The 17,594-nt window shown below is 39.2% G+C and overlaps 1 protein-coding gene across 1 annotated transcript in view; it reads left to right on the forward strand.

The window, feature by feature from the left end:
- SYCP2L (synaptonemal complex protein 2 like) overlaps positions 1-17,594 on the forward strand; it is a 106,447-nt gene that overhangs the window by 87,368 nt on the left and 1,485 nt on the right. Inside the window, exons 29-31 of the mRNA XM_087857982.1 lie at positions 2,675-2,774; positions 2,879-2,937; positions 11,180-11,241. Of these exons, the coding sequence (XP_087714108.1) occupies positions 2,675-2,774; positions 2,879-2,937; positions 11,180-11,204 (184 nt within the window). The 3' untranslated portion in view covers positions 11,205-11,241. The remainder of the gene's footprint in view (positions 1-2,674; positions 2,775-2,878; positions 2,938-11,179; positions 11,242-17,594) is intronic.

Genomic DNA, 17,594 nt, shown 5'->3' on the forward strand with positions numbered 1-17,594 from the left:
ACAAGGTCATAAAAAAGTGATCGCTCACACACATTTGTGACCACTGTGCTGGTCACACCTGAAGGTTGAGCAGATGTGAGGTTTGATAATCACCTAACCGGTTTAGTTTCTAGTTTCTAGTTCTTCATTCATAAGATGATGGGGTAAGGCCTTCCTTAAGCCTCTTCATGGTCTACCATGATATGATCCTAAAACACTATTTTTTAAAAATTTATAATCTAATTATGAAGACTGAGCAAGCGTGGATATATATGTAAAAATGCTGGGTAAGTGCTATGTGTCATACTTGTGCAGTGAAATTGTATTCAGCCTTAAGGAATGAAATTGACACATGCTACATCACAGATGAACTTCAAGGACGTTATGCAAAATGAAATAGGCCAGATGCAAAAGGTCAAGTATTGCATGATTTCATTTATATGAGGTACTTAGAAGAGGCAAATTCATAGAGAAGGAAAGTAGAATAAAGATCACCAGAGGCTGAGGGAGTGGTAAATAAGAAGTCATTGTTTAATCAGTATGGAGTTTCTGCTTGGATGACGGAAAAGTTCAGGAAGTGGATGGTGGTGATGGTTGCACGACATTGTGAATATACTTAATGCCACTGAATTGTACACATAAAAGTGGTTAAAAGGGTAGATTTTACGGGGTGCCTGTGTGGCACAGCGGTTAAGCGTCTGCCTTCGGTTCAGGGCGTGATCCCGGCGTTATGGGATCGAGCCCCACATCAGGCTCCTCCACTCTGAGCCTGCTTCTTCCTCTCCCACTCCCCCTGCTTGTGTTCCCTCTCTCGCTGTCTGTCTCTATCTCTGTCGAATAAATAAATAAAATCTTTCACAAAAGTAAATTTTATGTTTTATATATATAGCCACAATAAAAAGTGCTATGCACTCACGTGTACACACGCACACATATGCAAACACGCTCTGATGACCATGAGATGTGAAGGCTAGGAAAGGTGAGTGGAGATGGGGTTCTGCAGTGATTAGAGTTAATCCAGAACCATTACAACAGAAGTGCTTCTGTAGTGAGGTTTTGGAAACAAAGATTTGAATGGTATGGGGAAGGTGCCTATAGAGATTGTTCGTTGTCGAAGTGAATGGCCTGTCGATGAAGGAAGGGAAGAAAACAATGGCAGGTTGGTTAGTTTAACTAAAGGAGGAAGTTTCTTAGGGCAGAAAATATAATCTGAATAGGGATTTATGATTTTTTTCAAACTTTTATACATGCAATGTCATTTGATTCTCAAAACAGGCCCATGAAGGACTTTGGACTTATAGAACTTCCATTATCTTGTACAGGTTATGTATTCATCCATTTTTCATTCAGCAAATGCACACTGAGCAGCACTAGATGCCAGGTCCTGTGCTAAGTTCAGGAGAGCAGTGACCTGCTTTGGGAGCTTCTTGCCTCTGTAGAACTTTCAGCCTTGATGGAGAAGGCAGACAGTAAGCAAGCAACTAAGCAGTTTGTGTGGTTAGTTGAGCACAGAAGAAGACACAGAAGAGCAAATGTTGGAAACTTGAGAACCAACATGAAGAGGAGGACAGAGCTGATTAGCCAGTTTCAGCTTTCAGGACCAGCTTAAGGCAAGAGAGAGGGGAGCAAGTGGAAGGTCGGAAGTGATGGGGAGCCATGATTGGTGGGATAATGGCTTCTAGGCCAGGTCTGGCCTCCATGTCCTTTTCCCTGGAGTCTTCTCTCCTTTGCTCTAAGTGTAATTTTGAAATACCAGCTTCTTCCAGACTTCTGTTAAGAGCCTGAATCAGAGTTGTCATAGTTTCAGGGGTTGAGGATGGTCATGCAGTGAGGGGAGGGAAGAAGAGATCGGTGTTCTTAAAACAAAAGTTGGTGAGGATGTGGAGAAAGGGGAACCCTCTTACACTGTTGGTGGGAATGCAAACTGGTGCAGCCATTCTGGAACACAGTATGGAGGTTCTTCAAAAAGTTAAAAATAGAGCTACCCTACGATCCAACGATTGCACTACTGGGCATTTACCCCAAATATACAAATGTAGTGATCCAAAGGGACACCTGCATCCCAATGTTTATAGCAGCAGTGTCCACAATAGCCAAGCCATGGACAGAGCTCAGATGTCCATTGACTGATGAATGGATAAAGATGTGATACACACACACACACACACACACACACACACACACACACACATAGCCATCAAAAAGAATGAAATCTTGCTATTTGCAATGATGTGGGTGGAACTAGAGGATATTGTGCTAACCGAAATAAATCAGAGAAAGACAAATACCATAGGATTTTATTCATGTGGAATTTAAGAAAAAAAAAAAACAGTTGAACATAGGGGAAGGGAAGGAAAACTAATATAAAAATAGAGAAGGAGGAAAACCATAAGAGATCCTTAACTACAGGAAACAAACGGGGGGTTGCTGGAAGGGAGGGGTGTTGGGGGTTGGGGTACTTGGGTGATGAGCGTTAAGGTGGGCACTTGTAATGAACACTGGGTGTTACATGCAAGTGATGAATCACTAAATTCTACCCCTGAAACTAATAATACTCTATATGTTAACTAACTTGAATTTAAATTAAAAAAATGAAAGTCTAGAGAAGAATAAGAAGTATCCTTGTAATAAGAGGATTGCCTTTTGTTACAGTCAAGCAATCCCAATGAAATCTGTTGCTTTTTACATTGATCAGACTGAATAAACTGGAGCAGTTTCACAGTTTTGTTCTTCAAGAGCTGAGCAATCTTGAGAAGGGTATTCAGGATCTGAAACACCTTGAGAAGGATGTTCTTGTAAGTATACCCTCCTGCCCCGTTTGGAATATTCTCTATGACTTAAGGGGATCTGTTCAGAGAAGAGTAACGGCTAACTACTTAAAACTTCTGTTCAATTTTAGGAATTTTGGGGAAAACAGTCTGATGATTTGAAATCATTCTGTGATCTGCAAGTGCTGAGGTATTTTTTTCAAAGTATTCTTTCTAGAATTATCTTAGTTGAAGGATAAGAGTCGTGCTTTAGCTATAGTATGAGTGATTGATGTTGGTAAAACCGCATGTAAGTAGCTATGAAGCTACTGTCTTTTCAAACCAATTACTTTCGTGGCACTCCCTGAGCAAAGAGTGTGGTGTAGGGTATCAGTGTAGACGTATAAATTTTGAAAAGCATAATCAGAATCATACAACCATCCATGTTTTTGATCCAAACTGTCTTATTTTTCAGCAATATTTCAAAAAATTAAAATGAGTATACTGAGAAAAATATTTAGATATATCCTGAATTGTGGTCTTGTAAAATATATTCTGTGTGTGTGTGTGTGTGTGTGTGTGTGTGTAAAACAGCCAATGAATTTATCCTGCTACACATTCCTTTCAGTGGGATTACTCAGTGTACATCCTGAGGCTGTTGCTTCCCTTTGTGTAGAATACGGTCTGATTCTCTGGAGTGTAGGGAATGGGGAAATGGAGAATAGAGCTGTTCACTCCTCTGCTTCTGCTCTGGGAGAAATTCTAGTGTTTTTTGTTTTGTTTGTTTCTGCTTGAACAATGAAAAAAAATCCTTATAGAAATCTGTAGTGGCCTAAAGTTTTATCTACCAGTTCAGAATCCACTTCTTTCACAGAAATCTAGGTCAAATAGTTTTCAGAAGGCTATTATTCTGATCACACCATACATTTGAAACAACAGAAAGTTTAAAATTTGAGTTATCAATCCTTCTGTTACTCCAGTTAACACAATTAATAATAATGAGAGTAGGTAAGTAGATTCTCCAAAACTCTTTCAACAAATGATTAAAGGAGATATCCTTTCGTAACCTCTTCACTGAATGCTCCTGGTTGGTTGTGAAAGGCTCTCAAACTTCTTGGAATTAGGACCTCTTAACACTTTGAAAATTTATTAAGTTTCCCCAAAGAGCTTTTGTTTCATGGGTTATATCTGTGAATATTTTCCATATTAAAAATCGAGACTGAGATTTAAATATATATTTATTTTAAAATGAAATATGCCAACAAACTGAACAATCTAGAATAAATGGATTAATTCCTAGAAAATTAAAATCTTCCGAGAGTGAATCAGAAAGAAATAGTGAACAGACCAATTACTAGTAATGAAATTGAATTGTAGTAACAAGCTTGAATTGGTAAGTAAACCCATACTCTTTTGATGACTACAGCTTTGTAATGTAACTTGAAGTCTAGAATTGTGATGCCTCCAGTTTTGTTTTTCTTTTTCAAGATTGCCTAGGCTATTTAGGGTCTTTTGCAATTCCATACAAATTTTAAGATTCCTTGTTCCAGTTCTGTGAAAAATGCTGTTGGTGTTTTGGTAGGAATTGCATTAAATCTGTAGATTGCTTTGGGTCGTATAGATATTTTAACAATATTTGTTCTTCTAACCCATAAACATAGAATGTCTGTTTGTATCATCTTTGATTTCTTTCATCAGTGTTTTATAGTTTTCAGGGTACAGATCTTACACCTCTCTAGTTAGTTTGTTTGTAGGTATTATTATTTTGGGTGCAATTGTGAATGGATTGTTCTCTTAATTTCTCTGCTTCTTCATTATTAGTGTATAGAAATGCAACAGATTTCTGTACATTAATTTTGTATCCTGCAACTTAGCTGAATTTATCAGTTCTAGTAGTTTTTTGTGGAGTCTTTGGAGTTTTCTATATATAGTATCATGTCATCTGCAAATAGTAAAAGTTTCACTTCTTCCTCACCAATTTGGATGCCTTTTATTCCTTTCTCTTGTCTGGTTACTGTGGCTAGGACTTCCAGTACTATGTTAAATAATAATGGTGAGTGGACATCCTTGTCTTGGTCCTGATCTTAGGGAGAAAAACCTTCAGTTCTTCCCCATTGAGTATGATGTTAGCTGTGGGTTTTTCATAAAAGTCCTTTATTATGTTGAGGTATGTTCCCTCTAATCTCACTTTGTTTTTATCATAAATGGATGTTGTACTTTGCCCGATACTTTTTTTGCATCTACTGATCGTATGGTTTTTATCCTTTCTCTTATTGATGTGATGTATCACAGTGATTGATTTGCAAATATTAAACCACCATTGCATCCCAGGAATAAATCTCACCTGATCACGATGAATGCTTTTTTAAAAATGTATTGTTGGATTATGTTTGCTAATATTTAGTTGAGGAGTTGTATCTATATTCATCAGAGAGATTGGCCTGTAGTTCTTTTTTTTGTCATGTCTTTTTCTAGTTTTGGAATCCGGGTAATGCACAATTATATGGTCAATTAATCTTTGACAAAGGAAGCAGGAATATGCAGTGAAAAAGACATGTCTTCAACAAATGGTGTTGGGCAAACTGGACAGCTACATGCAAAAGAATGAAACTGGACCACTTTCTTATATCAAACACAAAAATAAACTGAAAATGGATTAAGGATCTAAATGTAAGACCTGAAACCATAAAAACCCTAGAAAAGAGCACAGGCAGCAATTTCTCTGACATCAGTCATAACATCTTTCTATGTCTCCTGAAACAAGGGAAACAAAATTAAAAAAAAAACAAAAACTATTGGGACTTCATCAGGATAAAAAGCTTTTGCCCAGTGAAGGAAACAACCAACAAAACTAAAACATAACCTACTGAATGGCAGAAGATATTTGCAAATGACATATCTGATAAACGGTTAATGTCCAAAATATATGAAGAACTTACACAACTCAATGCCCAAAACAAATAATCCAGTTTAAAAATGGGCAGAAGACACATGAATAGACATTCTTCCGAAGAGGACATACAGATGGCCAGTAGATACATGAAAAGATGCTTAATATCATTCATCCTTAGGGAGATGCAAATCATTTGCATTTCAAAACTCAAAACTACAATGAGATATCACCTCACACCTGTCAGAATGACCAAAATCAAAAACACAAGAAACAACAAATATTGGTGAGGATTTGGAGAGATAGAAACCCTCTTGCACTGTTGGTGAGAATGCAAACTGGCATAGCCACTGTGGAAGACAATATGGAGGTTTCTCAAAAACCTAAAAATAGAACTGCCCTATGATCAAGTAATTGCATTACTGAGCATCTGCCCAAAGAATACAAAAACAGATTCAAAGGGATACATGCACCCCTATGTTTATCGCCACATTATTTACAATAGCCATTTTATGGAAGCAACCTAAGTGTTCATCGATAGATGAATAAAGAAGGTGTGGTATATGTAAACAATGGATTATTATTCAACCATAAAAAAGAATGAAACTTTGCCATTTACAACAACGTGGATAGATCTAGGGAGTATACCGCAAGCAAAATAAGGCAGTCAGAGAAAGACAAATACCATATGATTTTAATAAGGCAGTCAGGGAAAGACAAATACCATATGATTTTCCTCATATGTGGAATTTAAGAAACAAAACAAATAAACAAAGGGGAAAAACAAGAGACCAAGAAACAGACTCTTAACTATAGAGAATAAAACGATGGTTACCAGAGGGGAGGTAGGTGGAGGGGATGGGTGAAATAGGCGAAGGGGTTTAAAAGTACACTCATATTGGGGTGCCTGGGTGGCTCGGTGGGTTAAGTGTCCAGCTTTCGATTTCAGCTCAGGTCGTGATCTCTGGGTCATGAGATTGAGCCCTGTGTTGGGCTTGATGCTCAGCATGAAGTTTGCTTACGATTCTCTCCCCCTCTCTCTCTGCCCCACCACATCCCCCCTCAAACTCTCTCTCTCAAAAAAAAGTGCACTTGATAAGCATTGAGTAATATATGTTAAATTGTTGAGTCATTATGTTGTACACCTGAAACGAATATAACACTGTATGTTAAAACAACGACAACAGGCAGAAGTCCAGGACCAAATGGATTTACAGGTGCCTTCTAACATTTTTAAAAGATTTAATACCTATTGCTCTGAAACTTTTTCAAAAAAGAGAAGAGAAAGGAAAGCTTCTGAATACATTCTATAAGGCCAGCATTACTGTGATACAAAAACCAGACGAAGACATTACCAAAAAAGAGAACTATAGGCTGATATCCCTGATGAATGCAGATGAAAAAACCCTCAACAAAATATTAGTAAACTGCATTCAACAGAACATTAAAAGGATCATTCACCAAGATCAAGTGGGATTTACTCTAGGGGTTCAAGGATGGTTCCATATGCACAAATTAATCAACAGGATACACTACATTTATAAAATGAAGGATGAAAAATCGTATGATCATCTCAGTAGATACAGAAAAAGCATTTGACAAAATTCAATTCCATTACTGATTAAAAACTCTCAGTGGGGGCGCCTGGGTGGCTCAGTCGTTAAGTGTCTGCCTTCGGCTCAGGGCGTGATCCCAGAGTCCTGGGATCGAGCCCCACATCAGGCTCCTCCACTGGGAGCCTGCTTCTTCCTCTCCCATCCCCCTGCCTGTGTTCCTTCTCTCGCTGGCTGTCTCTCTCTCTCTGTCAAATACATAAATAAAAATCTTAAAAACTCTCAATGGAGTGGTTTTAGAGGGAACATATCTCAACATAATAAAGGCCATATATGATAAACCCACAGCTAACATCATAATGGTAAAAAACTGAGAACGTTTTCTCTAAGATCAGGAACAAGACAAGGGTGTCCACACTCACCGCTTTTATTCAACACAGTTATGGGAGTCTTACACAGCAATCAGAAGAGAAAGAAGTAAAAGGTACCCAAACTGGTGAGGAAAAAGTAGAATTGTTACTATTTGCAGATGACATGATACTATATCCAGAAAATCCTAAAGATTCCACCAATAAAACTATTAGAACCTATTAAAGAATTCAGTAAAATTTCAGAATATAAAATTAATATACAGAAATCTGTTACATTTATATACACTAATAATGAAGTAGCAGAAGGATAAATTAAGAAAACAATCTCATTTACAATTACATCACAAAGAATTAAGACCTAGGATTAAACTTAACCAAGGAAGTGAAAGACCTGTACTCTGAAAACTATAAAATGTTGAAAAAAATTGAAGACAAAAACAGATGGAAAGATATACATGCTCATGGACTGAAAGAATTAGCATTGTTAAAATGTCCCGACTCAAAACAACTTACAGATTCAATAGAATCCTTATCAGAATACCAAAAACATTTTTCATGGAACTAGAACACATAATTCTAAAATTTATATGGAAACAAAAAAGACCCTGAATAGCAAAAGCAGTCTTGAGAAAGAACAAAGATGGAGGTATGACAATCCCAGTTTCAAACTATACTACAAAATGGTAGTATTCAAAACAGTATGGTACTGGCACAAAGACACATAGATCAATGGAACAGAATAGAGAGAGCCCAGAAATCCATGCTTGTGTGGTCAGTTATTTCATATGACAAAGAAGGCAAGACTATACAATAGGGAAAAGACTATGCTGGGAAAACTAGACCACATTATTACACCATACACACAAAAAATTCAAAATGGTTTAAAGACCTAAATAAATGTGGCACCTGAAACCATAAAACTCCTGAAAGAAAACACAGGCAGTAATCTCTTGGACATCACCCTGTGTCTCCTCAGGCAAGGGAAACAAAAGCAAAAATAAACTATTGGGACTACACCAAGATATGAAGTTTTGGCACAGCAAAAGAACCCATCAACGTAATGTAAGGCAGCCTACTGAATGGGAGAAGATATTTGTAAATGACATATCTTATAAAGGGTTAGTGTGCACCAAAATATATGAAGAACTTCTACAACTCCACACCAAAAAACCAAATACTCCAATTAAGATATAGGCAGAGGACCAGAATAGACATTTTTCCAAAGAAAACATCCAGATGGCCAACAGACATGAAAAGATGTTTAACATCACTAATTATTAGAGAAATGCAATTCTAAATCCAATGAGATATCACCTTACACCTGTCAAAATGGGTAGTATCACAAAGCAAAAAACAGGTGTTAGCGAGGATGCGGGGGCAAAAAAAGGCACCCTCGTGCACTGTTGGTAGGAATGTCTACTGGTGCAGCCACTGTGGAAAACAGTGTGGAGGTTCCTCAAAAAAATTAAAAATAGAACTACATATGATCCAGAAATTCTGCTGCTAGGTATGTAATGAAAACAAAAACACAAATTCAAAGGGATACACACTCCCCTATGTTTATTGCAGTATTATTTACAATAGCCGAGATATGGAAGCAGCCTCTGTCCATCAGTAGGTGAATGGATAAATATGAGGGATATATATATCCCCCAGAATACACACACCCACCAGAATATTACTCGGCCATGAGAAGAATGATATCTCCCATTTGTGAGAACATGGATGGACCTAGAGGGTATTCTAAGAGAAGCCAGACAGAGAAAGACAAATACCATATGATTTCACTTGTATGTGGAATCTAGAAAATAAATCCCAAAGACTCTTAAGTACAGACAAGAAACTGGTGGTCGTCAGAGGGTAGAGGTATGGGGGAATGGCTAAAATGTGTGAAGGGGAGTGCGAGGTACAGGCTTCTGGTTATGGAATGAATAAGTCACAGGGATGAAAGGTGAAACATAGGAAATGTAGTCCATGGCGTGTAATAGCGTTGTGTGGTGACAGATGGTAGCTGCACTGTGGTGAGCTATGCAGAGTTGTTAAATCCACCATGTTGTACACCTGAAACTAATGTAACATTGTGTGGCAACTATAGTTTTAAAAATGTGAGAACAATTAAAAAAATAGAATTTATGACGCAAAGAAGTAAATAACTCAGGATAATTTCGAATAACATATTTTATGTTAATGTATGTGCATATATTTATTTTATATTTATTGTTTGGGAGGGTTTTTTTGGTAGTTTTTGTTTTACTGGTATGGGTTTGTTCTGGGTTCTCTCTCTAAAAAGCTTGTCACCATATATGGAGGTCACAATTCAGATGATAATGAGTCTTTTGCACTCATGGCTGAACATATTCAAAAGACTGGTTTATAAAAAAACGACTAATGAAAAAAAAAGTTTATATATTGATGTAAGTAACAGATTTTTATGAAAAATAACCAGACTTTTCAAAACAAACATGTGAGATGTGTAGCATTGTTTTGTTTTTGCAAATCTCTTTAATGTCAGGCTTCCCAGAAGGTAGCTGCTTTGTCCTATCTGCTTCTGAATTCCATCTGTTGTGATATCACACATCATGTAATGGAAAACTCCACTGTGTATGTGTGAGAGTAAGAATGAAAAAAGCAAATGAAGTTTTAGTGTTACTTACCATTATTACCAAAATAGTTTTGGATTCACAGAACCTCTGGAAGCTTAGGGGTCTCTAAGAAAAGGGGTCACTTAAGGGTCCTGAAGGTTTACACTTCAAGAGCTGCTGATATAAATCCATGCTATATTAGGAATTAGGGAAGATTATACCCCCTAGTCTTCTGAAATGGAGAATTATTTTGACTAAACCCCAGATTTTAGATAACTGTCTCTTCAGTTCATATGGATTACATTGTAGGATATTAATTACTATTTGCTTTCATCTCCTGATAACAGGCCCCTTGTGTGAATTTAGAATACCTCAAAGAACAAAATTTCCTCCAAAATATACATCTCCATGGGTTTTGCCTTTGCTCTCCTCTTTCAGACACCTAAGGAGACCTCACTGTGGCTTGCAGATGATGGTGCTTGTAGCTCGTGCTGCGTGCATACTGGGCACCAGGCTGGAAGTGTCTATGAGACTTAGGCTAATGAGCTTGGTTGAGATCCAGTATCTGGATCTGGTTGTACCCAGTGTCCTTTTGGCGTGTTTGCACATCAGTGATGGCTTTACATATTCTGCTAGGGAATAAGAAGAACATTCCTCAGACTAGATTATTTTAGCCCAAGCACAGTGCTGCAAGGAGATAGGGATTCAATATGTTTTTTTATTTTATTTAATTTTATTTAAACTTATTTATCTATCTAATCTATCTAACCAACCGGGGCATCAGGAAGGGATTCAATACTTTGAATGGTTGTCATGAAATACCTCTACCTATGTCGTAGGCTAGTAGCATTGACAGATAAAATGCATGAAGTAGAATCAAGTGAAAATGTTAATTGCTTAGGTTAATATTCTGATTGGCTATTGACCCTCCTCAGGTAACATCTAGTAATGCAATGATCTGTGAAATAGCTCTATGGTGTATGTATGTACATATCTGTATATTCTTACTTTTAAATTGTCTAATGTAAATGTAATGAGATGAACTAATTTCTTCCAGGCTTAATCCAGATAAGCCTTCATGAGGAAAGCCAAAGCCCAGTGTTACTACTGCATCTTGAGGTGGGTGCAAGAGTTTACTTTGATGAAATTGGGGCAGAGGAAGTAGGCACTAAAAGATACGCTCACACTTTGTCCATGTTCCACGAAGTTTTCTCCTCTTTTACAATAGCTCCCATCCTAGAAATTATCCTTTTGGATCTGGTCTTTTCAGTCGGTAAATATCATTGAGTGCTTGCTCTGCTATGGGCCCCATGCTAAACATGGAGATATGATGGTTAACACAGGGACTTGTTCCTGCCACCATAATAAAAATAAAGTCCTTGAAGGAAGACAGAAAATGACAAGTGAAGAAATAAAATAATCACAAGTTTGCTTGAGGGTTTGAGGGCTACCGACAAGGGGTGTTTTGGCGGAGAGCGATGGTGTGAAGTATGATTTTCAGGTAGGATGGTCATCAAAGGTCTCTCTGAGGAAGCGACATTTAAGATGGAGTTTCAAGCATAGGAAGGAACCAGACTTAGGAACGGTTTAAAACAATAGGATCGGGGAGGGGAGAACATGGCATGTTTGAAAATTGAAAGTTCTTAGCTCAGAGTGGTGTTGGAGAGGACAGTTTCTTGACATGAAGCTGGGACCATGACTGACTCTCAGGGAAAGGCCTCACTGAGCATATCGAGGAGTTTGAATTTTATACCACAGGTGAAGGAAAATATGGGTGGGTTCTGAGCAAATGCATTGGGGGTCAGGATAGTGTGATCCGATTCATATTTTAAGAAAATCATCCTAACTGCCATATTGAGAATTGACTGGAGAAGTGAGAAACCGATAAGGGGAACCTAACTGGATGGAGGGCTTTGGAGATGGTGAAAAATGGGGACATTCCAGGTACATTTTGGGGGCCAGAATTAATAAATCACTGACAAATGGAAGTAATGGGTGAAGGAAGGAGAAGTAAGGATGACTCCTGGGTTTCTGTCTTCTAGCAGTTGGATGGATGGTGCTGCCAGTTAGGAAGATAAGGGGAAGACCTGGGGGTGGGAGGAATATGTGGGTCAAGCAGGAACTAGAGTTTATTTGTTAACGTGCTAACTTTCATATGTCTATGGATGTCCAAGTTTTGATGAGAACTTGGAAGAATGAACAATTTTCCAGGAAAATATAATTTAATAAAATGGACTTCTGCATAGATGGGAGATATTCATGGGAGGAGAGAGAGTTGATGAACTACCATGCAGATGTGTATGGTTCAGATTGTATCAGAGAGGAATTCTGGTCCTTTAGCAAAGGATAACCTCAGTGCTGGTGACTAAATGGGACTAAAGGGTAACTTTAGTACTATTCTGGCACATAGAAGAATGAAAATCCCCACATTCTTCTTATGCATCTTGCATTACAATGCCAAAATCCAAGGAGATTTGCACAGAGAACCATGAAACACTCTCACTCAAAATAACTAAGCCAAAATTTGCAGTAAAATATTGGCAAACATCGTTTCGCAGCTTATTAAAGGAATAATACATTATGATCAAGTGAGATTTATTCCAGCAATGCAAAGATGGTTTGATATTAGGGAATCCATTAACACACTAATTTCTAATCAATCTAGGGAGAGAAATAATTGTTTCTCTCCATATATTTCAAAAGGCATTGAAAAAATTCTGCATCTGTGTTTAGATTTGCATAAACCCACATAAAATAGTCATAACCAGAAATTCTGTAGTATGATAGATCTCAATCCAAAAGCCACTGTTATGCTTAATGGAGAAACTCTAAATGCATTATTACTAATTTCAGGACCAATCAATGGGGAGACTCAGTAACATAAAGATGTCAATTCTCACAGGGTGGAAAACAGAGAAAGCAAGCCCTTTCCTGTCTCTTCTAACAGCACTAATCCCACTTGTGAGGGCTCCATCTCATGACCTCATTTCATCCTGATTACTTCCCCAAGGCTCTACTTCCTACATCACATGGGTGCGGGAAGGGGGGGTGGAATTTCAGCAACTGAATGGGGTGAGGTGACACAGACATTCCATCCATAGATGGTGTCAATGGATTGACAGTTTTAGTGGAATCAAAAGTTAGGACAGTGAGGGAAGGAGAGCAGATGGCTTAGAAAGGCTTGAAAAGTGTGGTCAGAAAATGGAATATTGAGGATCAGGATTTCAGAGGCGGAAAGCCTGTAATGACAAAAATCTGGGCGTGCATAGCTGTGGTGAAATTGAAGAACATGCTCTAGGTGGTGAGGAGGTAAAAGAAGTGAGAAGCCAGAGCATGAAGATGGGTCCTTCATGAAGGAGTTTCAGTTGCTACTAAGGCTGACGGGAACCAGGGCCAGGTGAACAGAGGGGCCAGGATGACGGATAATAATTCAGATGGTTGGTATGAACATCAGCAGAGAAGTGTCTGCAGGAGAGGGAGCAGTTCCTGTGTTTGGCAGTTCAGAGCGAGGAGAATACCCTCCTCTCCACCTGACCAGGAAGTAATAGGATAACGGCGGCGGGGGGGGGGAACAAACTTTCAATTGACAGTGTATTTGGGGAAGGTGGTACCCTCAGAAGTCAGCCACATTTTAGTTAAAGGGAGGAGGCAGGGAGACATCTTCTTTCAAGAAGAGGCTGAGGATACTGGGGAGCAGGCTAGAGCAGACGAGAGGTATAGGCATCATTGGGTGAGAATGTGGGTAATAATGGCTGCCTTTTAGCAGTTATTAAGGCAGAGAGGGCTTGGAGACAGGATGGGATTGATTTGGAGAGATTTTTAAAGGAAGATGCCTGTGGAATTGTTACTGTGAGTCCTAATGCTTCCCTGGAAGGTCCAGCAGCTCATGGGGCTACCACTCTGTAAGCTTTCTGGCAGTGTTGTGAGTCCCACAAAGTAAATAAATACGGAATGTGTTGAACCACCACCACCAACTATTCCGTTCTTGGATACGGTCACTGTAGAGACAGCTCAGTTGGGTTCTTTGAATATTTTGTTCATTCCCACAGTATTTAATAATGGGGCTTTTTATACAACTACCAACTTGAAATTTTCTTCAGTTTAGAGGGCTAACGTAGATTCTCTAGGTAGACCATGTCCAAATACATGTTCATAAGAATACAATTCCACGGATCTTAGAGTATAGTGTTATTTTAAAAAAAGCACATGTATTTTGTTTCATTTTATTTGAGAGTCATCGAAGTGGGTGATTTAAGAACTCCAGTGTCTAAAGTTGTGTTTTGTGGTTTTTAACCCAGCAATTCCACTTCTAGGAAAGTATCTTAAAGACTAAATTGGATGGTGCAAAGATATGTACAGTGGTGTGTATTACAAACAATTCTAGTAAGGAAATGTTGGAAATTGCCTGAATGCCCAGCTAGAGCTTGGTTAAATAGATTGACGGATTTACATCATACGTCACATCGCCATTAAAAAGAATGATGAGGTTAGATTAATTGACTCGGGAAGACATTTAACAGTGAGTAGAAAGTAAAAGCTTGTTGCCCAAGCATCGTATACCACATGACTCCATTTGTTTTAATTTCGATGATAAAGCTGGCTTGGGCCACACCGTGGTGCGTTCATGCTCTGGCTGATTCATTTTGCTTCACTCCCACTGGGACCCCTGAGAACTGCAGAGTTGGAATAGAACAGAATATGTTTTAGCTGTCTGTGTTCATTCACTTGAACTGCTGAGTCTATAAGGTGCCAGGTACTGTCTGCGATGCTGGGGCCGGAACGATACCCAAGAGGTCCTTGACCGCATAGAGAGTATGCTTTAGTAGGACAGACAGACAGTGAAGAGTAAAGAAATGAGAATTCATGTTAGTGGTAAGTGGCAAGAAGGAAAAATGTGTGATGTCAGAGGCTGATGGTGTGAAAGGAGAATCTAGTCAAACCTCTCTAAGGAAGTGACGTTTGAGCTAAAACTTGAAGGGTGGGAGAGCAGGGAAGGGTATTTCAGAGGGAATGGCCAAGACCAGTGTCTGAGGCCATAAGCAGCTTCATATGTTCTAGAAAGTCTGTGAAGGCCAGACAACAGGAGCGAGGGCAGAGTGGTATAGGATGAGGTTGGGGGGCGGGTATGCTGTGTGTGGTGGTCGGTCACATTATGGGCTGTGGAAGGATTTTCTTCCAGTGGCAGTGAACGCTGTCATAGTAAAGAACGACTTTTAAGGCCCTCTGTGTATGTGTTGGGGTGGGGGATGGGATGATGTGGGCAGCAGAGAGGGGGCAGGAAGGGTTGCTGATAAATTGTGTAGTGGGAAGGGTGAAGGACGACTTCCAGGGTTGGGGTTTGAGCAACCTGGGGCAGATTCGTGTCACTTAATGAGACAGGGAAAGGTCTGGTTTAGCTGGTAGGGGGGAGGGGAGGTTGTGGATAGATATTAAAAACCTAATTTGGAACATATATTCGATGTGTGATTTCAGCATCGGAATGGAGTTGGCAAGTGGGGGGCTGGCTATTTGAGACTAAGACTTATGGTAGAGGGCTGGACATAAGACTGACGGAGTTCACTTAGGCACGGTGTGTAGAGACAGGTGCCGGGACAAAATCCTTGGGCCGTTGTAATGTGTTAAAATAAGGCAAGGAGATGAAGCCCGCAGAAGAGGAGGGGAAGGAGTTGACCATGGAAGGTGGTGTTACAAAAGAGAGTTTGTGTGTATATGCATATATGTATACACAGTGAGAGGTCTAGATTCCAGAAGATATTCACCCAAATGTCAACTGTGGTTATTTCTGTGTGGTGACATTTTAGGTGAATCTTCTTATCTTAGGCTACTTCTATATTTTTAGAATTTAGTCCAAGCTATGAATTACTTTTGTGGAATAAATTTAAACAGCATAACATTTATAAAGAGTTATTTTTTTCCACTTTCTCTAACCCTCCTCCTTATCTGTAATCCAGAGGTAACTACCTCTTTACAGTTTGGTTCATATTCTTCCAGACACTGCCAATGCGTATAGAAGAACGTATACAAATGTCTGTGTAAGGATACATATGTATATTTTTAAGTAACACAAATGTTAGACTAAATATTGGGCATATTTTTGTTCTCTGAGCAATAAAAGTAGGATTCCTTTCCAAGTCAATAATATGGATCTACTTTTTTTTATTAACTGTAAAATATTGTAGTTTATGGACATGCTATCACTCATACATTTGATGCCCTGTTGATGCCCATCCAGGTTATTTTAAATTATTATTACAAATAACTCTGTAGTGAATATCCTTTTACATACATCTTGAATTACTTTCATTATGAAGAAAAAATTACTATTTTTTAAAAAAGATTTTATTTATTTGGAAGAGAGAGCATGAGCAGAGGGGAGGAGCAGAGGGAGTGGGAGAAGCAGACTCCCTGCTGAGCAGGGAGCCTGACACGGGGCTTGATCCCAGGACCCCGAGATCATGACCTGAGCTGAAGGCAGACACTTAACTGACTGAGCCACGCAGGCACCCCAGGAAAAAAAAAAATTACTATTTTGGGAAAACAAAAATAGCAAATCTTCAAATCAAAATAGTACGAAAAGAGGATATAGAAAAAAAAGACTAATCTGGGTTAAGAATATTAGCCTAATACCCAGCCCTAATGGAGAATTGGATCACGTGTGAATTAAATGTACGTGTTCCAGTTGGTCACGTGTAACAGGAATCAGGCTCAGGAGCAAACCCAATCAGGGTTTTATGTCCCCCTGTCAGCAGCACCCAGAGGGGAGGTATGTTGGGAGGTATGTTGCCCAGGGCTGGTGATGCGGTAGCATTCAGGGGCCATCAGAGACCAGGTCCTTTGAGCTTCCTGCTCAGCCATCATTCACATGGCTTTGGGCTTTATTTATTTATTTTTTTTTTTAAGATTTTATTTATTTATTTATTTATTTATTTATTTGACAGAGATAGAGACAGCCAGCGAGAGAGGGAACACAAGCAGAGGGAGTGGGAGAGGAAGAAGCAGGCTCATAGCAGAGGAGCCTGATGTGGGGCTCGATCCCATAACGCCGGGATCACGCCCTGAGTCTGAAGGCAGACGCTTAACCGCTGTGCCACCCAGGCGCCCCTTGGCTTTGGGCTTTATAGTGATTGTTCTACTTCTGGAATCTCTTCTACACTCCAGGTCGGAAGAGGGGATAGGTGAAAGGTAACAGATGTGTGCCAGCAGAATCGCCCTTCGGCTTCCTTTTTTTCTAAATTAATAAAACAGTTTCCATGGAAGCCCAAACCAACAGACATTTGTCTCCACCTTACTGACCTGCACGGGGTCACGTGGCTCTCCATAGTGGAAAGGGAATATGGGGAGAATTTGACTGTTACTGTCTTCTCAAAAAGGGGGGGTTCTGTAAATAGGAAAGGGAGAAGAGATGTTGAGTGGGTATCTAGTAATTCTGTGGGGCTGGAATCAAATTACATGTGCTGAACAGAGGGGGAGAA

The sequence above is a fragment of the Ursus americanus genome, chromosome 32 (assembly GCF_024610735.1).
Source record: "Ursus americanus isolate L20-20 chromosome 32, mUrsAme1.1.p, whole genome shotgun sequence".
NCBI lineage: Eukaryota > Metazoa > Chordata > Mammalia > Carnivora > Ursidae > Ursus > Ursus americanus.